The 27453-nt window shown below is 47.4% G+C and overlaps 1 protein-coding gene across 5 annotated transcripts; it reads left to right on the top strand.

The window, feature by feature from the left end:
* Nucleotides 1-93: 93 nt before the first annotated feature.
* On the top strand, nt 94-24794 carry Cenpn (centromere protein N). Of its 5 annotated transcripts, XM_052166295.1 has the most exons (13): nt 100-335; nt 851-975; nt 2742-2828; nt 5423-5603; nt 9832-9877; nt 14326-14385; nt 14825-14901; nt 16885-17061; nt 18251-18352; nt 19749-19812; nt 20612-20724; nt 23441-23567; nt 24137-24794. In XM_052166295.1, the coding sequence occupies exons 3-13, from the start codon at nt 2812-2814 to the stop codon at nt 24217-24219; spliced, it is 1047 nt and encodes a 348-aa protein (XP_052022255.1). In that variant the 5' UTR covers nt 100-335; nt 851-975; nt 2742-2811; the 3' UTR covers nt 24220-24794. The 5 variants fall into 5 exon arrangements, with proteins under 5 accessions (XP_052022256.1, XP_052022258.1, XP_052022257.1 ...); XM_052166296.1 differs by lacking the exon at nt 851-975 and having other exon boundaries at nt 94-335; nt 9835-9877; XM_052166294.1 differs by lacking the exon at nt 851-975.
* Nucleotides 24795-27453: the final 2659 nt, after the last annotated feature.

Genomic DNA, 27453 nt, shown 5'->3' with positions numbered 1-27453 from the left:
ACCCCCCCCCCCGCCCCGCCTGGACCAGTCCAGTGTCCGAGGCTAAGGGGTGATCTAGAGCCATTCCACGACCGATGCTCGGCGGGGACAGCACAGAGCGCTGACTTTCTGGTGGAATTCAAGCCGGAGAACACCAATATTTACCTGATCCTATCCCTGAGTGGAGGGACTCTGGGGATCCAAAGCGTTTTCCATAGGGCGCCCACAGACGCGTCCCCCTGTGCAGCCGGAGCCGTGCGGAGGCCTTGCCAGGTGGGCGGGGCCCAAGCTGCCATTGGCGGCTTCGAAAGCGCCTCGGCGGGAACCGCTGCAGACAAGGAGGCCGATGCGGACTGGTAAGGTGGACTTTAGCGACACCGATTTAGACACAGAGGCGGCGGGAGGACTGCGGAAGCCAGGCCCCAGACCTCTACGGGGGCATTGCCACGGCGCAGTTCCGCCATGGGCTCTCAGCCTAGGAGTGACACTAGTTGAGCCTGGTCTGGGCCAAGAGGGCGATGATGAGCATCCGTGGCGTCATATCCGCCCGGAGTTGGGTGGGGCTTTATGCGCCCCTTGGAATACGTTCTGTGGAAGCTCCGGGCTGCCAGCTCTAGAGCTGCTTTACTTTGGTCCTTAGGTTCCGTTCCGACTGGGCCTCAGCTCCCCTAATCCTAGCGTCGCGTCCGTCTGTTTTTGTGGCCCCTGCGCGTCTACGGGATCATTATTGTCACGTGTTCATTCAACACCCATGTCTCAGTAGCTACCATAATAAAGCGCTAGAAAATAGAAATTGAAATAGGTCAAAAGTTCACTCAAAAGCTTGCTAACGCTGTTGATGTTTTACGCCCTTTCTGTCATTTCTTTTTAGAATGGTATGCTACAGATCACTCAGAATTAGGAATCTTTGGAAGTGCTAAGGATTGTCACATCTTGCCATTGGTTATCCCACCCTGAATACCCTGATCTCCGAAGCTTATAGCAGCATCTAGCCTGGTCAGTCCTGGAGTAGGGGAAACGCCTGCCTTGCATACACCCTCCCCCAATTTATCTCACCGAGGCCAGGAAAGCCCTCTCAGATGGTTTAATAATTGAGAGATGGTTGAGCCGTATCCTTCCCATATGCACACTGCCTAGGGTGGGTATCCAGTCATTCTTCCTTCAGGCATTGGTCAAGTGCATATGACATTGTTCTTGGGTGACCAGGCTCACTGTGTGATTTGACAAATGGTCACTGAAATTGCTGGGATCAGAGCCCCGAGCCCTGGCAGCCCTAACAAGCTAGGCTCAGTAGGCCAACTAAAAGGACAAGTCTTAAATGAAATACAGAAAAGAGAAATGCATTCGGTGTGAGCACACTGGCAAAAGAGGTCTAGGGACCCACACACCAAGTGTTCAGTCCTGAAACAGAACATTAAACAGAAAGCAGAAGGTATACGCAACTAGGTAGTCGTGGTCACGGTGTGGTCCTGCCCATCTCTGAGCCATCGTTGTCCAGGTTTCAGTCTCTTCTGCAAGAGGGTCTGACGAGGAGACAGAAAACTCCCTCTGACTGGCACCAGGTGTCAGCCTTTCCTTCTCCATTAGATTCCTTGGCAAGTTTCCATTTCTCTTGTCTGTTGTCTCAAAGGGGAAACTCACAAGTGACTCTCCTTAGAATAGCTTTGCTCCTGCCAGGACAATCATAACACTGGTGTATGTTTTAGAGACAGAGTCATGAATAAGATCAAGATAGCCCCTGTCTTGAGCACACGCACACAAGAAAATGGATGTAGCTATGATAGGATAATAAATCTGATGGCAGGTGGTTCTGTAAGGAGCAATCAGCAATGGAAGATTGAGAAAAAAAAATTGGATGGTTGCAGTGTGCTTCCTGGGGGGAAACGAAGCTGAGAACTGAATTACCACAAGAAATTATAGGTGAGGGTTTTTGCAAGATAATTTCCAATCCATTCACATTGAGGCACTGAGAGGCCAGTGATTGAGGGGGGGGGAGGGAGAGGAGGAGGAGCTAAGAGAGGTGAGGAGCGGAGAGAGGCTGTGTAGACCAAACAAGGGGAGCAGAAAAGGTGGTGGATATCCAAATGGCTTCAGACGTATTCCTGGTGTTTTGGAGAGGTTAGAAATATTGGGATAAGACTTTATCATTGTAAACTGACATTATGTAATTGGGAGTTGTATATACATAAAGGTATTTGGTTAACTAAGTTAAAGAGTCATGGTTTACTGGATACTTGGAAAGAATGGGTGCTGGGCAGAAGTGTGGGATTCCCACCATTTACAGAGTCAATGGCAGAGAGGAAACACAGCTGGGATGCAGTGAGAGTTGTCCAGAGTGAGACCCACCGAGCCCTGGTGCAGAGGCCTGGCGGGGCAGTACCTTTTTATTAATAACCGCTATAGAGGGTAGCAGCAGGAACAATGCTCTCTCCTCAGAGGGATCCCTTTATCTTACAGGAATTGAGACACAGTGGAGCTGAGGAGGTGGAACCAGGGCTGTAACTCAGTTGTAGATTGTTTGCCTCAAGGAAGGCCCTGCGTTCCGTCCTCACATACACATCCGTGTGTGCACACACACACACAAAGAAGAAAAGGAGGAGGCAAGCAACATGGAGGAAGCAAAGGCCATGTGATAGAGGGTCTTGTAGACCATGCTAAAGGTTTTGGTTTTGACTTTAAGGGAGAATAGGCTCATAACTGAACAATACGGCAAATGATAACTCCACTTTCACAACCTTAATTCAGTTCTTTTTTATCCTCAGTCATGCTGTGGTTTTCATTGCCTTTTTAAATGAACTCGACTGGGACTAGAGAGGCAGCTCAGCTGGTGGAATGCTTGCTTTCATGCGGTAAGCCCGGGGGTCCATCTCCCAGACCACATGAACCTGGCTTTGGTAGCTTACGCCTGTAATGGCAGCGCCTGGGAGATGGAGGCAGGGAGACCAGAAGGTCAGGCCCACCTGGGTTGTACGAGACCCTGTCTCACAGGAGGAGCTAGAGAGTAGCTCTGTGTTGCTCCTGCAGAGGACCTGAGTGGAGGTCACCGCAGCTACATCAAGGGCTCACAACTGCCTGTCTGTCCAGTTCCGGGACAGGACACTTGTCTAGATGGGAGACCCAGCACACCCATGTTGTAATGTTCGCACAGTCACACTCATATCTAAGAAGAAATTAAGTATATCCAATTGTATATCTTTAGCCAACAGTCAGTGGCAGAAAATTACACGCAGCATTCAAGAAGCTCTTGTAATAGTGGATGCCTGGTGTAGCCAGGACTCTTATGAGGACTAGCCATCCATTCACTCTTAGTCCTCGGGTGTGAGGGAAGCGATGTGACAGGGCTGCCTTTCACCTTAAACATGGACACTGAAGGCCTTGCTTCTTTCTAGAAGACAAGCTGGTCAAGGAAATTAAAACTTTGTTTAGTCTTTACGTGAAAATCATGCCTGTTTGTTGGCCACAGTGGCATATGCCTTCAACCCCAGCACTTGGGAGGCAGACACAGGTAGATCTCTAAGTTGGAGGCCAACCTGGTTTACATGGGGAGTACCAGTATAGCCAGAGCTATGTAGAAAGGCCCTGTCTCAGAAAAATAGAAGGAAGGAAGGAAGGAAGGAAGGAAGGAAGGAAGGAAGGAAGGAAGGAAGAGAGAGAGAGAGAGAGAGAGAGAGAGAGAGAGAGAGAGAGAGAGAGAAAAGAAAGGAAAGAAGAAAAGAAATGAAATTATGCTTGTTTGCATTGGTCGTCCAGTTGAGGTAACAGGATTAGCTGTGCCTTTTAAAGGCGCTAAAGAAAGATAAAAGGCTCAGGATCTCCCATCCAGGTACCACAGCTTTAATACGCCCGAGTGTCACCTGTTGCTAAGGGAGCTAGCCCATGTTCAGGGCTCAAGACAAAGTGGGCCCTGGACGGCTTTGCCTCAGACACAGAGCAGGACAGTATGGTCAACTGGCGGTGCGCAGAAGCATGAAAACCAAGTGCCACAAGTGTCCATGCTTACTGTCTCACAACCATAGGGAGTCAGCCACTGCCTAAAGTATTACATAGAGAATTCCAGAAATAAGTTTCTGAGTAACGTTCACTCTATTAGGTGCATCGGAGCATGGCGGAGGGCTTTAATGCAGGGTCCTGTGTGAGGGGCAGGCTGAGAAGGCAGACGATGGCTGGAAGAGACTTGGGGGGAGGAGCCACACAGGGCAGCACCCTGTAGCCCTAGCAGCCTCCTTGAGCTAAGTTTACAGTCCTGTATCCCCATGACTAGATTAGCATGTGCTGTCACTTTCCACCTTATATTTTGAGACAGACTCACTCTGTGGTCTGCTAGTCCTGCTAGACTGCCTGGCGAGCAAGCCTCCCACCTCAAGGCTTCTGCCCGCAAAACACACACTATTCTCCGCCACCAGGATGTGTACAAGAGTGCTAAGGATCAGACTCAGTCTAATGTAGAGCAAGGGCTTTACTGACAGTAGCATCTCCTGTGCTCTCTTAAAAGAAGAAAATCCTTGTAGGAAACTAACCCAAGTTCCACTAGACCTGACTTCCCATGAGAGTGCATTAATCCCTTCTGAGGGTCATATCCCTGTGACCTACTGAATCAGCTTCCTTTAGGCTTCTTAAAGAATGGCCAACTCTCAGTACCATTAAGTAGGTGTTCAGTGCAGACTTGTGAAATACAAATCCTATCCATATTATAACAGCACTAATTTTTAATTCTGAAGCATCCTGGAAATAGTGACTCATCCTTCTATTTCCAGCTCTGAGCTTGAGGCAGGAGATCAGATTTGGCTACATGATAGATTCCAGGCTAACCCTGCCTCTGGAAAAATGAAGGGAAAAAAATCTAGAGGTTGGGTTGTAGGTCTAGCTCAGTTGGTAGAGTCTTGGCTTGACGCAGGAAGCCTGAGGTTTAACCCACCACTGCCTGGAACGTAGTGCACTGACTCACTCCATCATCCCACACGTGGAAACTAGAGGCGGAAGGATCAAAACTTGAAGGGTCAGGCAGGAGAGATGGCTTAGCAGGTAAGAGTACTTGATGTTCTTTGTGGAAGACCCAAGTTCAATTCCCAGCACCCACATCAGGGGGCTCCTAACCAGCTCTAACTTCAGTTCCAGGGAATCTGGTACCTTTAGCCTCCTCAGATACCTGCATTCATGTGCAGAGGCTCCCTGTCATACCAAGAAATGAATGGTTAAAATAAGTGTGGTTTGGTTTTTTTTTAATGATTTAAAGTGAGCATTGGCCACATACTGAGTTTGAGTCTAGCCTAAGGCTCCCTGAGACCATATGTATATACATGTATATATACATACATTCATACACGCACACACATATATATATATACACACACACACATATATATATATATGCACATATGCATATTTATATTCACCTGTGCAGCTTAAAGAGGAATGCATTACTGTGCTCTTTGTTTTGGTCCAGGGCCACGGAGATGGATGAGAATACTGCCGAGTTCCTGCGGAGGCTCATCCTAAAAATCCCTCTGTGTGAGATGAAGCCCATCCTAGAAGCCTGGGACTTCTTGTCTGAAGGCCAACTGCAGACTGTAAACTTGAAGCAGAGAAAGGAATTTCTCGCCCAGGAAGTGATTCTGCTGTGTGAGGTAATGGTGTTCAAAATTATCAACCAGATAAATTGATACAATAGACTACAGTTAGACATACAGTATGTTCATACTGTTAATGGATTCTTTTTTTAAAAAAAGCAAAGCTACGAAGAACAAGTCTGGGAAGAACAATCTTTCCAGCAGACAGGCTACAACTGTTAGATGTTTGCGTGCGAAACAAACACCTTTGCTGCCCGAGGCAGCTGATGTGTTCAGTTCCAGAACTATTGAAGCTGAGGCAGGGATATCTAGAATTCAGATAAAGCCTAGGCTAAGTAGTGAATTCAAGGTCAGCAGAATAGGAGGATTGTCTAACGAATATGACAAAGTCATCCCATCCCCTCTACTGTTTAGAAAAGAAAGCTGGACTCAAATTAGATCCAAGACGCAAATGCAATACTGAAGCCTATCAAATATGTAGGGAAAGCAAGAGGGAAATCCTTACTCCACTGGACTAACCAAAAGGATGGTTCATAAAAGAAAAGGCCATTGGTAAACTGATAGAATTAATCACTTGTTTTTCTTTGAAAAATACTGTGAAGAAAAGCCACAGACTGAAGGAAACTTTCTTTCTTTTTTTTTTTTTAATTTTTTTTATTCGATATAATTTATTTACATTTCAAATGATTTCCCCTTTTGTAGCCCCCCACTCCCCGAAAGTCCCGTAAGCCCCCTTCTCTTCCCCTGTCCTCCCACCCACCCCTTCCCACTTCCCCGTTCTGGTTTTGCCGAATACTGCTTTACTGAGTCTTTCCAGAACCAGGGGCCACCCCTCCTTTCTTCTTGTACCTCATTTGATGTGTGGATTATGTTTTGGGTATTCCAGTTTTCTAGGTTAATATCCACTTATTAGTGAGTGCATACCGTGATTCACCTTTTGAGTCTGGGTTACCTCACTTAGTATGATGTTCTCTAGCTCCATCCATTTGCCTAAGAATTTCATGAATTCATTGTTTCTAATGGCTGAATAGTACTCCATTGTGTAGATATACCACATTTTTTGCATCCACTCTTCTGTTGAGGGATACCTGGGTTCTTTCCAGCATCTGGCAATTATAAATAGGGCTGCTATGAACATAGTAGAGCATGTATCCTTATTACATGGTGGGGAATCCTCTGGGTATAAGCCCAGGAGTGGTATAGCAGGATCTTCTGGAAGTGAGGTGCCCAGTTTTCTGAGGAACCGCCAGACTGATTTCCAGAGTGGTTGTACCAATTTGCAACCCCACCAGCAGTGGAGGAGTGTTCCTCTTTCTACACACCCTCTCCAACACCTGCTGTCTCCTGAATTTTTAATCTTAGCCATTCTGACTGGTGTAAGATGAAATCTCAGGGTTGTTTTGATTTGCATTTCCCTAATGACTAATGAAGTTGAGCATTTTTTAAGATGCTTCTCTGCCATCCGAAGTTCTTCAGGTGAGAATTCTTTGTTTAACTCTGTACCCCATTTTTTAATAGGGTTGTTCGGTTTTCTGGAGTCTAACTTCTTGAGTTCTTTATATATATTGGATATTAGCCCTCTATCTGATGTAGGATTGGTGAAGATCTTTTCCCAATTTGTTGGTTGCCGATTTGTCCTCTTGATGGTGTCCTTTGCCTTACAGAAACTTTGTAATTTTATGAGGTCCCATTTGTCAATTCTTGCTCTTAGAGCATACGCTATTGGTGTTCTGTTCAGAAACTTTCTCCCTGTACCGATGTCCTCAAGGGTCTTCCCCAGTTTCTTTTCTATTAGCTTCAGAGTGTCTGGCTTTATGTGAAGGTCCTTGATCCATTTGGATTTGAGCTTAGTACAAGGAGACAAGGATGGATCAATTCACATTCTTCTGCATGCTGACCTCCAGTTGAACCAGCACCATTTGTTGAAAAGGCTATCTTTTTTCCATTGGATGTTTTCAGCCTCTTTGTCGAGGATCAAGTGGCCATAGGTGTGTGGGTTCATTTCTGGATCTTCAATCCTGTTCCATTGATCCTCCTGCCTGTCACGGTACCAATACCACGCAGTTTTTAACACTATTGCTCTGTAGTATTGCTTGAGGTCAGGGATACTGATTCCCCCAGATTTTCTTTTGTTGCTGAGAATAGTTTTAGGTATCCTGGGTTTTTTGTTGTTCGAGATGAATTTGATAATTGCTGAAGGAAACTTTCTAAATGCTGGTCCGTCAGGGACCTGCAAGTAGCATGTTAGAATGCCTCAGGAGTCAGTAATACGGAAAAAAAAGAATCAAAGTAATAATACTAATGATAATGATAATAATAGTAATAAAAATGATGGTAGGGAAGATGCCTTGGTGGTTAAGAGCACCAGCTGCTTTCCCAGAACACCTGATTCTATTCCCAGCACCAAAGTGGCAGCCCACAACTATCTAACCCCAGTTCCAGGGGATCTTACACCCTCTTCTGGCCTCCAGGGCACCAGGGACACACCTGGTACATAGATATATATGCAGGCAAAACACTCATAGTAATTTTTTTGAACATTTGGCTAGACACTCTGGACGGAAGACATGCCAATGGTAAACAGGCATGTGAAGAAGTGCTCAGAATCTCTAGTCAGCAAATAAATGCAGATAAATGCCGCAAAATATGGTCGCTAGGATGGCTGCGATTGAAAAGACAGAGCATACCTGTGGAATAGATGGGGCCCTGTTCCTTCTGCTAAGTCGGAACTTCCTGCTGAGCTGTTTATACCTCAAGCCCAGCATTCATTTTGAGTTTTAGTGCTTGGAATGGAGGCCAGAGTCTCAGACCTACTGGGTTAGTGTTCTCCCTGAGCTATATTTCCAGCCCTTGACAGTTCTCCAAAAGTCTAAATATTTGCCACTGTAGACCGTAGATTGAGTCATTCTACTGCCAGACATTTCCTCACGAGAAATGAAAACAGGGGCATGTCCACAGAAAGGCACATCTGTTAGCACAATGTTCATGTCTGAAACCTAGAGGCAGCCCAAGTCCAACCACAGGTAAGCAACATGTTGTGTCTGTTCACAGAAAGCTGCTAGCAATAAAAGGACTTGAGCTATAGATGCAGAAATATGGCTAGGTGTCAAAATAATTATGCTGAGTTAAGGAAGCCAGATCAGAAAAGAATCCAACCTTATGTTAACGTTCATATAAAACTGGGAATTACAAATGTTATGACAGCAGACGGATCCGTAGTTGTCTCAGTACCAAGGACTGGGACGAAGAGAATTGGGGACAGGAAAGGATATGAGAGTGAGAGCCACAGAGAAATTCGACCTGGAGGTTGTTGGACATGTTTGCCACATTGACATGCCAGTGGCCACATCTGAAAACTGTGAGCTTATCGGCTTCCTTGTGGCTCTGATGAAATGCCCTGACAGAAGCAGCTCCAGCAAGACCAGGTTTGTTTTGGCTCACACTCCTGGGGACTCCGTCCACCATGATTCGGAAAGCACAGCAGCCTTGGAAGAGCACAGGCAGCAGGAGTCAGGCCAGTCAAGCTGCATGCACCCCAGGGAGCAAGAAGTAGGGCCAGCTCCAGAGCATCCCACTTCCCCTGACCTGTGTCCTCCAGTGAGGCTCCACCACCACCACCCAAACAGCACCACCTGCTGGTGACAAGTGCTCGCCATGTGAGCCTCTGGGGACATTTCACATGCAAACCAGTGTGTGTGCAGTTCCCTGTATGTTCAAGAGTGGTGTTTTGTTTTAAGGCAGTCTCTGTAGTCCTGACTGACCTCAGCCTAATGAATCAGAAGGGCTGACTCATTACAACCCTTCTGTCTTTGCTTCCCAAGGAGTAGAATTTCATCCGTGACCTACCATACCTGGCTTTTTCCTGTTTTGTTTTTGTTTTTGTTTGTTTGTTTGTTTGGTTGGTTGGTTGGTTGGTTTTTTTGAGACAGGGTTTCTCTGTGTAGCCCTGGCTGTCCTGGAACTCACTTTATAAACCAGGCCTCGAACTAAGAGATCTGCCTGCCTCTGCCTCCCAAGTGCTGGGATTAAAGGCGTGCACCACCACTGCCCAGCTTTTTTTCTGTTTTAACATGTAAACATTAAGTCATGAATGTGAAGTGAGTTTCTGGAGAGTGTGGACTGAGGGTAAGAATTGGAGGGGTGTCTGTTTCTTATGAAGAGACTATAGATTGGAGATAGACCACCAAGGCAATAGGCACTTCAACATGGGATGCTCTGACCAGCCCTAAAATGGGCTTGAGGAGCTAATGCCTTGTTTCCTAATTGGTCTACCCCTCTTTTTCAGAAGCAGTGTGCAAGTCTTGATGACGTGGCCCTGTTAGACATTATGTGTAAGTTTGGGGATTTGCCTTTACTTTGGGATTTTGTTTCATCAGAGGGAATTTCTTATGTTAAGGCAGATTCTAGGGTCAAAAGAGATGGCTCAGGAGTTAAGAGCATCGACTGCTTTTGCAGGGGACCTGAGTACAGTTCCCAGTACCCACATGGTGCTCAGAGCCACCTGTAACTCTAGTTGTCCTCTTCTGGCCTCTGTGGGCACTGTATGCACATGGTACATAGACACACTGAGGCAAAACATAACACATAAAAATAAGTAAATCTTTTTTGTTTGTTTATTTGTTTGTTTGTTTGAGACAGGGTTTCTCTGTGTCACCCTGGCTGTCCTGGAACTCACTCTGTAGACCAGGCTGGCCTCGAAATCAGAAATCCGCCTGCCTCTGCCTCCCAAGTGCTGGGATTACAGGCATGTGCCACCACTGCCCGGCAAAATAAATAAATCTTTAAGGAAGCAGATTCTACAGTCGAGAGGCCTGGAACAAGATTCCTGCTCTCTCACTGACGGGTCTAGTGTCCTTTGTTGAATTGTATCTCCACCCTGGCCCTCAGACTTCACCTAAGTCAGTGGACATGGACCAGTCAGACCCCATCTTTAGGACTGTGGGAACTCAGGACCTTTAGAGACAGGAGCTGTTTCATTATCACGAGTGTAAGGTATCAGTTGTCTGGCTTTGTTACTCGTTTGGGAATGCACCACAGAAAACTTGTCATAAGTGCTGCCTCTCACGGTTTGCTACTTCTTGGGCTTTGTTTTCTTCAAAATTCCCTTACTAAAATTTCAGAACATAGACCCTAAGAACAGACAGCTTGGATTGGTTTCATGTCTCCATCATGGCTTGCCTGTAAGTGCTGGGGGGTGGGGGGGGGCAGCTCACACACTTGCCTGGCTACTTCCTTTTGGCAAATGTGTATAATAATGATCAAAATCAAGTAGGGCTGCAGTGGGATCAGACGAAACTGCATGTCAAGCCCTTGGAGCAGATGCAGTTCCTCTGGATGCAGGGGTTTGTCTCTTAAATTTTATTTACTAGAAGGGGCACACAAGCAACACACCTGTGGACATTGGGACAGGTAGCTGAAGTCGGCTCCGTCTTACCTTGAGGGCCCCAGGGATCAAACTCTGCCAAGAGGCTGCCAGGCTTGGTAGCTGGTGCCTAACAGCTGAACTCTCTGACCCAGAGCCTCCCCCCCTTTTTAAACTAATTTGTTGTCATTATATATTGCCCTAGTTTGTTTGTTTGTTTGTTTGTTTGTTTTTTCTATTGCTGGGATAAAAACCATGATGAAAAGCGATCTGGGGAAGAAAGGCCACTGTATTTCAGTTTATAGTCCATCATGAAGGTGAAATCAGGGGTGAAACCTGCCAGCAAGAACTGAAGCAAAGGCCATTGAGCAAGCCAGCTCAGTCAGTCAGCAGGGTATCGAGGGAGGGAGGGAGGGCTGAAAAAGAAGACAATGAGCCAGCATTATACCATGAGTCCAGCCCGTGCTGGGGCTGAAGCAGCTTCCTTTATCTCCGGCCTGCTTTGATTTCATTCTAGGTACATCCAGAACACATGGTCAGTTCTTAGATCAAAGGCAAAGGGATCAAGCGAAGCAGTAAACAAGGAGATCACACAGGATAGTAATTAAGCAAAGTAGTGAGCCCAGGGGTCACACAAGACAATAATTAAGTAAACAGAGCCCCGTGGTCGCTGTTTCTAATATTCTTATCTGAGCCTGCTTCCTTGTCCGAGCCCAGTGACAAATGCCAAATTCCTAGAAGTGGCACCAGAAGCTCTCAGCAGACCATGGACTGTTACATACTGGCTTCTTCTCATCCTGGCTTACACAGTTTGCTTTCTTGTAGAACCCAAAGACACCTGCATAAGGGTGATAGACAGCACAGCAGGTTGAGCCATCCCATACCAATCAAAAAAAAAAAAAAAGTCCCACAGGCTTGTTGACAGGCCAGTCTGATGAAGTTGACAGAAAACTAACCAGTTGCCTATGTGACTGGAAGTGTTGGAGAGAATCGTCCCTCTCAGCTTTTTCCCAGCTGTGATATGGCTGCATCTGCGCGTGATTTAGTTTGCCTTGTTCTCGGTAATTGGACTCTAAGCTGTGGTAGGTGCAGGGCAGGAGAGATGGATCAGCGGTTAAGAGTACTTGCTACCTGTGTTCTCTCCACCATCCAGACAGCAGCTCACGGCTGTCTCTAACCCTCATTACAAAGGCTCCGATAGCCTCTTCTTGCCTCCTTAGGCACCGGGCCCACACATTGTGCACTTACATGCATATAGACACATACACACAAAGTGAAAATGATTAATTCCTTAGGAAAAAAAAAAAGAAGTGGATCCCCAAAACCCTGGTGAGCAGAGCAGACGCCTGGCGCTCTGTTAGATACTGACTAGGGTTTACCTGAGGAGAAGCGTTACCTATCTCAGGTAGACCTAACATTAGCTTGTGAGGGAGAATTAAGAGCTTATAGGAGCACGGTGGGACTTCTTTTCCAGCGGTCATGTAAGGAAGCTTCCTTGAGGAGATGGTATTCAAGTTAAAAGATGAGTCAGCACTAGCCTGGCAGAGCCGACGCTGGGGGGAGGGGGGCGGGGGAGGGACGTCTGAGCTGCAGGCGCAGAGGTGAGCTGGGGTCCCGTGGACGGGACAGTGAGGTAACACAGAGACTTGGAAGCCACTAGAAAGGTCTCAGCATCTCTCCTAATGATGTCAGCCCTGGACAGGTTCTGAGCCAAAACAACTACTAGGTGCCTGGGTTTTGAGAGAGCATGCTGGTTACAGAATAAAAGACCGGGGCACTAGAATTCACACACCTGAGGGATCTTCCAGAGAGGTATAAGCAAGAGAGGGCAGCAGCCCACATGAGGTTGTAGTCTGGATAGAGAGGAGGGTAGGGGCCAAGGCGTGGAAGGGGCTTCCACCCAACCCAGGGACACAGACAAGTGGGGTAAGCTTGCAGGATTCTCTGCACCTTCACATGAGCTAGGGGCCTCCCCTTTATGCTGAGGAAGGTGCAGATGCAGGTATATCAGATACGTCACAGGTGGGGGGAGGCTAGCATGTGCCTATTGCAGGGAAAGCTGTCTCCATTTGACCTAAGTCCTCAGTGGTCACCTTTTAGGTGACGTGCAGCAGAGCTTTTGACAAGAGTTCTGACTTTCTGCTCCACCAGTCTAACTCAGAGGCCAGTTAGCAAGTCTTGCCAACTCCAAACACAGAACCAAATAAGACACAGGATCAGACAAAGAAAGGAGGGAAGGAAGGATGGGTGGAGGGAAGGATGGATGAACAAACCACAGGAGATGCTCTGGGGCCGGCTTCACACTTTGCCTTTTGACACCGATCTGTCAGTGATGTGTTGCCAGGCCCATTGCCATGAAGGGAAGTAGGGACCAGTGACAGGGACATGTGGGCTCAGGAAAGAAAACGGTGCCAATGTTGCCGGTACCCTGAGTGATGGGGACACAGAGGTCAGCACAGGGAAGTTTGAATCCAGGAGGATGATGGGAAAGAGCTGAGCTTGCTGGCTCCCGTTCCTGCTCAGGTCCTCTTGCTCTCTGAAGGACATGGTCTGTGTCACACACTTACCCTTGCCTTCAGTCCACACAGTGAGTGCTTTATGCGGGCAGGGTTAGTTAGCCAGGGTGACAGCCCTGGAGGGAACCAGGGGCAGCTTGAGTGGAATGAGTTAAGGCCCCTGGGTGGTGGCTGCAGAGGACAAGCAGGCAGGTGAAGACTGAGGTGTCTAAGGAACTGGAGAAGAGGCCTCAGGCCTCAAGGCCGGCAGTGACACCCTTGTCAGAGTTAGTCCATCTTGTGGGTGTGTCCTGGGTTTTGCTTAACAGATGTTTGTAAAAAGTGGCAAATACAGGGCTGAAGAGCTGGCTCAGAAAGAACCCAGTAGACCGGGGTTTCATTCCCAGCACCCGTGTGCTGCCTTACAACCACCTGTAGCTCCACCCCGAGGCCCCTCTGCCCTCTCCTAGCCTCAGTGGCACCAGGCACTCACGTGCATAGGCACACATAAATTCGGGTGAAACACCACAAACAGAAGATAACCTCTGCCCATTTGAAATAAATAAAAATAACAACCTGGCAAGAGTGATGGTAAATACTAAAACTGAACTCTCATCTTTGTTGAGTTGAATAATTGGTATGTGTCTGCAATAAATTTACTCCATTTATAGTTTATGTTTGGGGTTTCTTACATTTGAACTTTGATTTCAAAGCTGTGTCACCTCATCCATTGGTTACTATTATTGTATAGTATTAAAAATATGTATTTTCTGGGGCATGAGGAGAACCACAAAAGTACACTTTGCTCAAAAATGTCCATGTCATCTAACACATTATGTAGTTTTAAAAATGAATATATGTTTATCAGCACATGTTTCAAAGTCCTAAGATGCAGTACTAACTGTAAGCCCTTCTCTCTCAGATACTCAGTTTCATCGGCACCAGAAGCTTTGGACTGTCTTTCAGATGAGAAAAGAACCAGGTAATGTTTCCTGCTTTAAATTAAACGCCTGTATTGGTGTTTTAGCAGTTTAGAAATGAGTAGCAAGTGGTGTTTGTTTGTTTGTCAGAGGGTTTTATTTGTTTTTTTTCTGATGTACCCCTGTGTATCATCGGCTAATCTAGAATTCAGTACTAGGCAAAGCTGGCCTTGAGCTCACTGTGTGGACAGGGCTAGTCCGCCACTTATGGTAGGTTTCCTGCCTTTGCCTCCAGAGTGGTGACACTGCGGGTGTGTGCCGCCACACCCAGCCCAGCCATCTGCTCTTGTAGGCTTTTGGAAGGATGTGACTGTTGCTCATGTGTGTCCCCTGGCCCTGTCAGGAGCATGCGTGTGGTGTGGTCATTACTGCTCTGGGGTACAGGAGACAAAGACATCAGACCTCTCCTTTTCTTATTTCTGTATCTCTGCATTTTGACAGGTGAAGAAATTGACTTTTTTGATATGGAACAGTTCCAACATTCCTTTAAGAGAATTCTTCAAAGAGCATTAAAAAATGTAAGAACCCAAGTCCTCTTAGGTTTGTATGAAATTCAGTTTAATGATATCTGGGAAATGGAGGGGTGGGCGATAATATGCCATTTTACCTTTTCTTTTTGGGGGGGAGTGGATTTGGTTTTTTTTTTTTTAAGAGAGGGTTTCTCTGTATAGCCCTGGCTGTCCTGGAACTCACTCTGTAGACCAGGCTGGCCTTGAACTCAGAAATCCGCCTGCCTCTGCCTCCCAGAGTGCTGGGATTACAGGCGTGCGCCACCACCGCCCGGCTGCCATTTTACTTTAACAAACTGAAATGGTGCTTCCATCTCTCACCTGCCCATCCCACCCAGTACTTCTTAGGAGCAACACTGCCCAGTGGCGCTCTGCTGTGGCAGAGGTACCCTCGGGTGACAGTGTCCACTTCATAGCTGCCTGCCTGCCACATGACGACTTGAGAGGTGGCTGATAGGACCAAGCAAATGAATCCTTAAACTTACTTAAAGAGTTCCCATGAGATGGTCCACATGTGGCTAGTGGCTCTGCCATTGGTCATCAGTCACGCTTGCCTAGAGTAGGACACTCTGCTGGTCCAGCCAGTAGGGGCCGCTGAGCCCCAAAACCGAGCATGGCCTCCGCTGCTCACCAGGGGCTGACACACTGCTCTGCAAATGCACAGTGCAGCCAGGGAGAGTTCCTCGCCATTGCAGCAGGGGATCAGGAAACAGGAGCTCTTCCTGGAGTAAGTCCCAGAGGGAAGAGGAGCCAGCCAGCTGTCCCTCTGCAGGTTCCCCTTTCCCGGGTCAGAGCCCAGAGGTGGACGGGAGCTAGCTGACGGCCTAGCAGTGGCCATTAAACTCCAGAGCAGGTCCAGTCGTAGCTGCAAGTTTAGAAAGACTGATGGCTGGCCATGAAATGGGTGCCACAGGACCTCCTGTGCTACCACATTGCTCAATCGCTATAGCTGCTGAGACACACGTCAGGATCAGCGTGCATTCAGGGCTCATTGCCACCCAGGAATCCTGCTGTAAACAAAGGGTCAAACTAAGGGTGGGAGCCTTCTATGCCAGAAAGGCTTCTAGAAAGCCACCCACTTCCCTGTGGTTTGCTTTGGTTTTGAGATAGGCTATCACTGGCTGGCTGGAACTCACAAAGGTCTGCCTGTCTCTGCCTCCTAAGGCTGAGATTAAAGGTATGTGCAGTCAGATACCTCATTTTTTAAAATTTCTTTTATTACTTTGTATATTGATGTTTGCCTATATATCTGTATAGCAAGTGTGTGTCTGGTGCCTGCAGAGGCCAGAAGAGAGCATCACATCCCCTGGACCTCCAATTACAGATGCCCGGGAGCCACCCTGTTGATGCTAGGAACAAACTGTAATCCTCTGCAAAGGCAGCAAGTGCTCTAACCTATGAGCCATCTCTCCTGCCAGATTATACGGGTTGTTTTGTTTTTTTTTTAAGGGATTTTCTTTCTCAGATATACTTTACAAGGTGTAAATAGATCTTCATAAAATAATCACAAAATGTTTTCCTGAACAGTCCCAAAATGGTATCATAAGAAGTCGAAAGAGCCAACAGAGTGTGGCCTGAGCCCTCCTCCATGTGTGTGCTGTGGCAATGTGTACACTGACATACTTACAAACCAACGTGCACAAAAAATTATACTGACATTGACTGTGTCTCAGGTGCCTGTAGTTGGTGCCATGGTGAGATTTAACCATGAAGACATCTTTTCTTTTTTTTTTTTTTTTTCTTTCTTTTTGAGACAGGGTTTCTCTGTGTAGCCCTGGCTGTCCTGGAACTCACTCTGTAGACCAAGCTGGCCTCAAACTCAGAAATTGGCCTGCCTCTGCCTCCCAAGTGCTGGGATTAAAGGCGTGCGCCGCTGCTGCTGCTGCTGCTGCTGCTGCTGCTGCTGCTGCTGCTGCTGCTGCTGCTGCTGCTGCTGCTGCTGCTGCCGCTGCTGCCGCCACCACCACCACCCGGCCATCTTTTCTTTATAAGGTTACCATCAGCTTCAGAGTCTCCGAGGAGAATTCGGTGTGGATTCGGGTTGCCTGGGGAACTCAGTATTCACAGCCAAACCAGTACAAGCCCACATTTGTGGTGTACTATCCCCAGACCCCGTATGTCTTCATTTCTTCCAGCCATCTGAGGAGCACCGTGCCCCTTCTCCATCAGGTAGGGAACAGAGTACAGCACCTGGAGTGCTCGCAACCCTTATCTCCAGGGCCGCGTAGATAGAAACCGCATACCAAGATGAACAAATACCCAGCTCTGGTTCTCCCAAGGAGAGAGAGCTTTTCTCTGTCAGAAATGTGACGAAAGGTATTGCCTTGGTCTAGTCTTTATTGTCAATGTAAAAGTATGTGCTTAATATTAAAACCAGAAAGTCCCTAAAGGTAAGGGCGAGTCATCGAAGCTCCCCACCCCTTTACCCTACCCCACTCACCCCCAAACTCTTTGTGGCTTTGCCAGTGTCAGGATTAGTGCTTTCTGTGTTTCTACAGTCTGCCTGTGGATGGAACTGACATTTATGACCATTGTCCACACTTGGTGTATACAAAAATACTGCCCGTGTCAGAGGTAGCCTCTCTCTTTTTAGGGGTTTGCCTTTGTGTCTTATTCACTATTGTATTGTGAGGAGGCAGCATGCCCAAGGCAACTCTTATGTAGAAAGCATGTAATTGAGGGCTTGCTTGCTGTGTCAAAGGTTTGGTCCATCACAGTCGTGGTGGGAGCTTGTCCGCACACATGGCACTGGACTAGAAGCTGAAACCTACCTCCTGGTGCATGGGGGGGGGGGGAGGCACCGACTGGGTTGTGGGCTTTTACAACCTTAAGCCCACCCCAGTGACACACTTCCTACAGCTACTTCTAGTCACTGTAATTCTTTCAGACAGTTCACTCCCTGACCTAAGCACTGGAGTATTGGAGCCTGTGGGAGACATTCTTACTCAAACCACACCTCTGTGCTGTGGGTATCCTAGCTTTCCCAAAAAGAATTCATCCCAAATGTGGGCTTAGTGATTACTCCTCCTGTTAGCTGGGGACAGGTGAGGAGCTCTGCGGCTGGCCGCACGGCTCTCCACACACATCTGTCTGATAATGCACCTCACACTCCACGGTCAGCAGCAGGCCTTGGGGTCCCACGAGTAAGGGATGAGCTAGAGTTACATTTCTCACTTGTAAGAGTCAGGGGGTTGTTTTGAGACAGGGCTCACCTCTGCCTCAGCCTTCCTGGGGCCGGGGCCTCAGGTGTGCACTGCACCCCACACAGGGCTCTTCCATTCTCAGTTGCAGCGCCTGCATTTTCCTGAGCAGTATGTGTAGACCCACATACAACCTAACAGTCTCCTTCTTCTCCAAGGCACTGAAAGTCGCCAGCAAGCACCATCAGATCGTGCAGTTGGATCTGAGAAGCCGGCACCTGGACTCACTCAAGACTATTGCTTTCAGAGAGTATAATCAGGTGAGCCAGCCAGCAACTCTTTAAAGTTGAGTTTTCCTTTTCTCTTGCACACACGAAATAGGTGGAGGCCACACCGTCACTCACACAGTGAATGACGCTTTTAGTCACCTCGTTTTGTTAGTGTGCTTACGTAACTTTCACAAAATCGTACGGACACAATGTACTCTGATCATATCTGCTCCCCCTCCCGTTATCCTCTCTTATCCCTGTCCTCATCCCGCCAAACCCCTTCATAGGCTGGCTGGGTGGGAAGGCAGGGAGGGGCCTTGGAGGTCAGAACATTTAATTAGGGCTGCTTGTGTGCTTGCCTAGAGCTCCTCAGAATGGGGTGGGGCCTCGTGAGCCCCTCCCTCCCCTAGACAGAATGATGAATTGTCTGGATGCTGGCATTTCCATTGAATGACAAGGACAAGCTGCCCCTGTGGTCTTAAGGTTTCTTTTGTACATGGCAAATGTCTGCACAAGGTCAGACTCTAGGCAGATGGAATTCTTAAGGAGGTTATTTATGCTCTATCTTCTGTTCTAACCAGAGAAGTGAGGGCTCCCTGCAAGTCACTCTCTAAGGGGACAGGGGGGGACATGAGGACGTTCTTGCCCCAAGGTTCTGCCTCTGTGACTTCAGCCACTATAAACTCTAACTGTGAGCCACCATAAATGCTTCTTCCTTTTAAGAAGGAAAATAATTTTTACTTTTGTTGTTGGGGGTTTAGGATGGGATCTTGTATACCCCGGGCTAGTCTAAAACGTATTACTCAGCTGAGGCCTCTGCCTCCCAGGTGTGGGGATACAGGCCTGGGCTGCCATGCTGGCCTGGTAAGAAGTTAGTGACTGATGGCTCTCTCCCTGACTGCCCCTTCTTTGTCTGCCCTCCACCCTCCTGCCAAGAAGACATCAGCTGCTGCCCTGCGGTGCAGCCAGCCCTTTATTAGGAGAAGTCACGTGTTAGCTGCCAGACTGGGAAACCGTCACTCACTCCAGCAAGAGTCAATGAAAAGGATGCAAGAAATGTGGACTGTGGTCACAAAGTTATTTTTCCCAAAAGGCCCCTGAGAGACTTTTTTGGGGTATGAAGACATGGTTTGGTTTGGTTTGGTGCTGTGGTGAACCCAAGGCCTCACATTGGCTAGGCAGATGCTCTAACATTAGGCTAAATCCTTTGCCCTCGATGCATTGTTACGCCGGTTCCTCACACAACCATGCTGCGTGGTTGTGCGTGGCTCCTGTCCCAGGAGCTGTGCTCAGCGTTGCCAGCCTGTGGCAGAGCCCTTGCTTCTTTCTATTTAGTAAGACAAGGCCACTTTTTTAAAAACTAAGATTTAACATCTCTTTACACCTTAGAAAATTGTCTTACTCCAACATGTTCAAATTAGTAACATATTATTTTTCTTTCTCCCAGACCTCTGAAAATTACAACTCCACAATGTCTTTGCATGAAAGAAGCCTTGGACTAGAGATAAGTTGTACGTGTGCTCTGAGGCAGGCTTGGGAAGGGCTCTCAGATGGCAGCCGTACTGTAAAGCATCTGTGCTGGGATCTCACTGCAGAACTGCTTCATACTTTCCAAAACTCCAAGATTTAAGTATTTGGAGGCAGAAAGCCAAGCTGCCACAGGTGTCCTTGAGAATTTACTGAAATGGCTGACTGTCACTGAGAGTGCATTCATGCCCACCAGCATACCACAAGGTTTGCATGTGATTGATGGCCGTCCTGCAAAGATGTGCTATCCACCGGGAAAGCCAGTTTTGGGAAGGCCTGGTAACTCAAAGCAAGAGTTGAGTCTGTCCTAAGGTGGAGCCTGTGCTCCTAATGAGCGGAGTATGCTGGTTCTAGAATGATGTGGTAGCTGTGTCACCACTCGGGAGAACCTGAGTCTCTCCCTAGAACACCTAAACTCAAGATTAGCAGAGGAAGAAAATAAAGCTGACGTTAGGAACAGAGACTGTTAGACTCCAGCGGCGGAAGGCCTGCCAGTGGGCCTGTGCTAAGGAAGAAGCATGGTACAGATCTGCTCATGGAGACTGTCAGGAAGCTACTCAGGAGGTGTATTAGAACCTAGACGGGGATGGCACGGTGGGATTTCTTACTCCCTACGTCAGCCTGTGCCTTCCAGCTATTCTGTCATATCATTATTTCAATGAAAAAAGAAGGTGTTGGGCACATCTGAGCTACACAAACCATCTGCAGGTTTAGGGATGGGATGACTGCTATGTAAGGTGACGTGTGTTCCTAATGACACTCTTAATCTGAACCCCTCCACAGTGGATTCAAGGATCATTCATGAAAACAAAGAAGAAAAAGTGAGAATCCACAGAGTCACTCAAGAGACCTTTGGAGCCTATCCGCAGCCACAGCTGGAGTTCGCCCAGTACACGGTAAGATGGTGCAGCAGACGTTGCCAGCAAGTTAGGTACAGGAACTGATTGGAAAAATGTCCAAACACTAGTCTCTTTTTAATAAGTTACCTAGATCTCTTCATTATATTTCTAAATTCTCTTGTTAGCAAAGGAGACATCATGAAATTCTGAATATGCTTTTGCCAATATGATCAAAGCACATTGTGTACGTGTACGTATGATTTTGTGAAAGAGCTCCAGGCTCAGTGACAGACTCTGTGTCAAAGAGCAAGGTCAAGAAATATCCAACATTGCCGAGCGGTGGTGGCACACGCTTTTGATCCCAGCACTTGGGAGGCAGAGGCAGGAGGATTTCTGAGTTCAAGAACAGCCAGGGCTACACAGAGAAACCCTGTCTCGAAAAACCACACACACAAAAAACTATCCAACCTTTGGCCTTTATAACTGTCAGCGTACATGAACAAAGCTGTGTGTATATATGACTTAAACATACAACCTCTCAGAATCCACTTTAAAATCTCCAACTTGTTCCTTTGAAAACAAATCAAACCAAACAGTCTGTGGGCCTGGGTGAGCAGATCAGTAGCAGAGTTTCAGTGGGTTCTGTAGCTGTCAGAAGACGCACAGGAAGCCGTTCTCTTGGGGGTTGGGAAGGAAGGTATTATGAGAAGGAGCACGGGCTCATGTCAAGGTGCCAGTGACAGTTCTAATGGTGGCCATGGGCTTGTGCACGTCATCTCTAACGGCCATGTGATGGGCAGCAGCACCTCATTGGAACAAGTTTAATTCACAGTATCTTTACACTACAGATTTTTCTGCATCAGATGCCAATCAGCTAAGTAGGTTATATGCTTTCTCTCTTCTTGTTTTTGGGTTTCTGAGTCAGTCAGTCAGTCAGGTTTGCCTCCAAGTCGCAAAGTAGCCCAGGCTAGCCTTAAATCTGAGATCTTTCTGCCTCTAGTCTCCTAAATGCTGGGATTACCGGTGTATGCCACCATACCTAACTCATTCAAGTATTTATGAACATTTACTATATGCTAAATACTGTTCTATGTGTGGATAAGCTAGTAGGGTATAGACCTCCCCAGTCCCCACAGCCGGCAATATACAACTGAATTACTATGAAGACAAAGAAGCCTGGAGCTCCTTTTCAGTTAGACTGGCTGCAGGGAGCCCCAAACTCCTACTGTCTCTGCCTCCCTCCCAAGTGCTAGGTCACAATGCATGCCACCACACCTTGCTTTTCCATGGCTTCTGGGGACCTCAGACTGCTTGTTTTTCAGACAAGGTCTTGTAGTCTAGGAAAGCCTCTCATTTACTATGCAGCCAAGGCTGGCCTTGACCTTCTGACCCTGCTGCTTGCTTCCTGTCACTGGTGTGGCCATGGCTCTTAGCTGTGTAGTATTAGCTAAGCTTTAAAACGCTCATAATCTAGGACATTAGTCCTCCATGTGTGGCCTCTGGAGTGGTGGAACCAGTCTCTTGTGGGGAGGAAACATAGCCCCACCCTGTTCCTCCTGACTCCACCCTGTTCCTTCTGGCTCCACCCTTTTCCTCTTGGCTCCACCCTGTTCCTCCTAGCTCCACCCAGTTCCTCCTGGCTCCACCCTGTTCCTCCAGGTTCAGGAGAGGTGTGCCCAGCCAGAAGTTTTGCATGCTCCTGGCCACAGGCTAAAGCTGGAGAGCCACTGGTTCAGGAGATGGGCAGCATTGCTTGTTCAACATCTTAGAGTGGTTGAGTTCTGTTAGTGTAGTCATTTCCTCACACCTGATTTTCTCCAACCTCAGAAAACAGCTTTGGAATAATACTGAGCCATTTGTCCACTTTAACTCACCAATAGCTACAATTTGAATTTATTGCAAACATTAAGCATCCTGCAGATATCTCAGCGTGGTGCTTCAAGTTTTAAGAATCACCTAGGTTTGGGGGTTTGGTTTGTAACAGGTGAATCCAGAGCTGTTGGCAACAGGTTCCTCGGGATGATACACACGTGACACTCACGGTGTGTTCCTTCTGGACAATGGGGTTGGGTTGGGAGGCTCTTGGGTGCATTTGGCTGTTGGGATACTGTCTGGCCTCAACCGTGGGATCCTCCTTGACTCATCTTCCTGGGAGCTAGGAGTCTAAGGATGTGCTGCTCCATGAGGCTCCCAGGCATGTTTGAGTCTTCCTTAATAAAAATCTAAGGTTTGTTCTGTTTTGTTCTGTGTGTGTTTTTCCTGGATGTGTATATATGCCCATTACGGAGGCCAGAAGGCAGTGTAGAATCCCCTGGAACTGAGTCAGGGACACATGGTTGTAAGCCACCATATAAGAACTAGGAACCTAACTCAGGTCCTCTGTAAGAACAGCAAGTGCTCTTAACCACTGAGCCCTTTCTCCAGGCCGGAGATGTATTGCTTTTATTTGGATGCAGAATGTAACAAGCTGCTGAGGGCAGCACAAACCTTTGGCTTCTCTCTCGGGTAGGGTGCTCTGCTGAGGGAAGTGTAGTCACTCAGCTTCCATGTAGAACAGTACCATGCTGGGCAGCTCGGCAGATAGCACACTTTCTGTCAGATCTTTCCTATACCAGATACTTTACTCTCTGTGCAGTTAACAAGTTAAATGGGCTTTGCCTGTATTTGTTGATCCATGTGTGGGAATTAATGAAATACATCATTTGTTCACTAGCTCTCACCATCCCAGCAGATCCCATACTTAACCATCATTTACAAATACATTTTTTGACAGCTGGAAACCAAGTTCAAGAGTGACCTAGGTCGGGGCATCTTGGCTGACAGGAAAGAGCCTCTCCGGTGCCTTGTAAAGTTCTCCAGTCCACATCTTTTGGAAGCACTGAAATCCTTAGCACCAGCCGGTGAGTGCTCAGCCTGTGTGACGAGCCAGGCAGGTAACGAGCAGCTATCGCTTCCCAGAAGGCGGCCATATGGTTACCTGTGAGCTACTTCCGTCTGAGTGTCCACCTCTCCATCTGGTTACCTGTAAGCTGCTTCTGTCTGAGTGTCCACCTCTCCATCTGGTTACCTGTGAGCTGCTTCCGTCTGAGTGTCCACCTCTCCATCTGGTTACCTGTGAGCTGCTTCCGTCTGAGTGTCCACCTCTCCATCTGGTTACCTGTAAGCTGCTTCCGTCTGAGTGTCCACCTCTCCATCTGGTTACCTGTAAGCTGCTTCCGTCTGAGTGTCCACCTCTCCATCTGGTTACCTGTGAGCTGCTTCCATCTGAGTGTCCCACCTCTCCATCTGGTTCCCTGTGAGCTGCTTCCGTCTGAGTGTCCACCTCTCCAGTCTGCTTCCCATCAAACCCTTTTCATGTCTATGCCTAGGAGAGTAGGAGGAGGTGCCCACAGTTCGCTTCTGACCTGGGCCACTTTTAAACTGATCGTCCCCGTGATCATTCTTACATTTTGTTTTCTCTTTTTTTCAGGCATAGCAGATGTGCCACTTTCTCCCCTGCTCACCTGCATACCAAGCAAGAAAATGAATTATTTTAAAATTAGAGATAAATGAAATACGTTTGGCTTAGCTTTTTTATTGCCCATGCCTTTCCAGTTGTAGCTAACTGTGCTTATGTTTTAGAAACCAATCCTTAGCATTGGAAATTCAATGTTTTTAATGTAACCATTGGGACTGAATCTGTCCTCTGTGTGTGCATGCGCTCTCTCCTATTAAGTACACCAGCTGTGTACTTAATGTGTGTACGCATGCACACGCACACATGCACAAGTATGCACAGACATACAGTCAACCCTGGCACTCACAGAAGTCCAGCATAGGAACAGTAGTTGAATCTGTAGATACCTGCTGTTCTCTCTCCTGCTGCTGCTGCTGCTGCTGCTTATCGTCAGAAGTCTGTTTCTGTGGACTCCCTGTTACACCCTCCATCACAAATAGAAGAACCAAGAAATTACCCAATCCCAAACTAGGAGAATCAGAGGGGAGCTGGGGGTGACTGCGTGAGGCTGCATGTCTAACAGCTTCTTTGTGTAAAATAACGTTCCTATTGTACATATGCTTTCCATGCAACACTGAAACTGAGCATCACTGTTACACTGATTTGTGAATAAAGAGACTGACAAACTGGCCTATCAGTTGCTTTGCATGAAAATCAAACGGGCTGAGCAGAATGCGTAGTCATGACAGGACTAAGTAATGCTTTATGCTGTGGTGTGTGCAGGCTGTGGGTCATCCAATATGAAACCGTCTTTAGACTTAGTGTGACCTGACATGTCCAGCATTTCCCCTGTCCCTCAGTGATCTGAATATTTGGGCTTTGTGCTGACTAGTTCCATGTCAACTTGATATAAGCTGGAGTTATCTGAAAGGAGAGAACCTCAATTCAGAAAACGCCTCCGTAAGATCGGGCTGTAGGCAAGCCTGAAGGGTATTTTCTTAATTAGTGATTGATGGGGGTGATGGTCCCACCCCTGGGCTGGTGATCCTGGGTTCGATAAGAAAGGCTGAGCAAGCCATGAGGAACAAGCCAGTAAGCAGCACCCCTCCATGCCTCTGCATCAGCTCCCACCTCCAGGTTCCTGCCCTGCTTGAGTTCCTGTCTTGACTTTCTCCAGTGATGGTCTGTGATCTGGAAGTATAAGCCAAATAAAACCTTTCCTCCCCCAACTTGCTTTTTGGTCATGGTGTTTTATCACAATAGAAACCCTAAGTAAGACTTAAAGACATTTCCCCTATATATACCTTTGGGGTGGAGGGTATTTCATTTGTATGAGTACTTTGTTTGCATCTGTGTGTGTGTACCACATTCTTGCCTGATCCCCGGAAGATGGAGTTACAGTAAGCCGCCATTTGGGTGCTGGGAATCAAACCTATCCTTTGTAAGAACATTAAGTGCCCTTAACCACAGAGCCATCCCTCCAGACCCACAAACTCCCTTTGACCACTGTTGTGACCAGTCACATACTAAGTCAATCTGCCGACAAGGTTCCTGAATGCCCACAGTAACTGCAGAAACTTGAACTTCTTGGGGTATTCTACATGGCTCTCCCTGGTACCGTTGGCAGGAAGAAAGACCTGGAATCTGAACAAGAAAGACCCACTGCATCCCACCTCTAGTGGGCTGCATCCTGCAGACCTCAGGAGCAGAGTGAGGATCCAGCTTAAGAAAATTCAAGGCGTCTCAAATTTACCTGTTGGATACTTACTGGCCATCTGCAAATGCTTGGGGATAGACACTGCAGTAAATGCAAGGCCAAAGAGACCTTTACAGTCAAAACCGACTCAGCAGAATTCCCGTCTTAGTTTCCTATTATAACAAAACACCACTGCCAAAGCAACTTATAAGTGAAATCACTGAATGGGGCAGGGGGGGGGGGGTGGATCTCCATTACAAAGGATTAAAGACCAAGACCCATCATTGGAGAGAACATGGCAGCTAACAGGCAAGCATGATGCTGGAGCAGTAACTGAAATAGCTTACACCTTAGCCATAAGCATGAGGCAGAGAGAGGGAACCAACAGGCAATGGGGTGGACTTTTGAAACCTCAGAGCACACCCACAGGGACACGCCTCCTCCATGGACATAGACCACCTAATCCTCTAAACAGTTCTACCAACTGAGACCCAAGCATTCAAACATGAGCCTATGACAGCCATTCTTCAGGCCACCAGTTCCCAAACTGATGGCTGTTGATTGAACACTTTACCTGTGGTAAGCACTGTGGTACTTACACCGTTAATTCATTTTCAAGCTCTTATAAGCAGGCAGCATTCTGACCTGTTGGGAGTGGGTAAGACAACGCTTGCTTTGTATTAGCTGGCCTTGAACATAAAGCAATCCCTCCTCTGCTTCCTGAGTTCTGTGGTGATGGGTGGGCCACCATCTCCAGCCACATGACCAGCCTTATTTTTCTGACACGAATATCCATCCAGCAGTCGGGCTTAATAGCCTAACATCATGCTGAACAATTCTCAAAGATGTCTGCTTCCTAATTCCTGGAGTCTTGAGTATGTTCTCAAGACAAAGGGACCCTGCAGTTGAGCGATGGCCCTGGGATACCCAGGTCCAATGTAATAGGAAGTGTTATGACAATAGATATCAGGTGTGGAATGTGACATACTCAACTTCTCATTACTGATTTTGGTGTAGAGGAAGGGCAAAGAAATGCAGTTGACCTCTAGAAGCTGCAAAAGGTAAGGTTCTTGGAAGAAAAAGCCCAGCTGACACCTTGTTTTCAGCTGACTACATCCACTTCGGGCTCTTCCTTCTTCAGAGATAAGAGATAGTCTTTTGGTCCTGGGCTGTATGTAGGTCAGCTGGCAGAGTACACCTACCAGGCCCTGAGTTCAATCTTCAACACTACTAGCCAGGCTTAGTAAGATCCCAGGACTAGGGAGGTAGAGAATCAGGAGTTTTAGGATTCCTAGACTATATGTGGGGATTCTGAGGCCAGACGGGGCCTCAAATAATAAATTTTGTTTTTAATGTGCTGCTGATCAAATGCAGGGACTTTAGCATGCTAAAAAATAGTCTACAATATAAAATTAAGTCTAATAACAATAAAGCAACGGACAAAAAAAGGTTAAGTGTTAAAAGCTATCCAGCTGTGGCCTGAGCTCAGGTGCCTAGGAAGAAGAAAGTGTGGATCCATGGAACCCATCCAATTCACCTGTTCTCCCAGCCCTTGGGACTTCAACTTCCAATACGCGCTCGCCTTGGCCGGCTGGGGGCGCTGCGGCCGCCGCCCAGCCGGATGCTAATGAGCCCGGAGGCCCCGCCCCCTGCC

The sequence above is a fragment of the Apodemus sylvaticus genome, chromosome 21 (assembly GCF_947179515.1).
Source record: "Apodemus sylvaticus chromosome 21, mApoSyl1.1, whole genome shotgun sequence".
NCBI classification, from domain to species: Eukaryota; Metazoa; Chordata; class Mammalia; order Rodentia; family Muridae; genus Apodemus; species Apodemus sylvaticus.
This window is presented reverse-complemented; position numbering and strand designations above follow the sequence as displayed.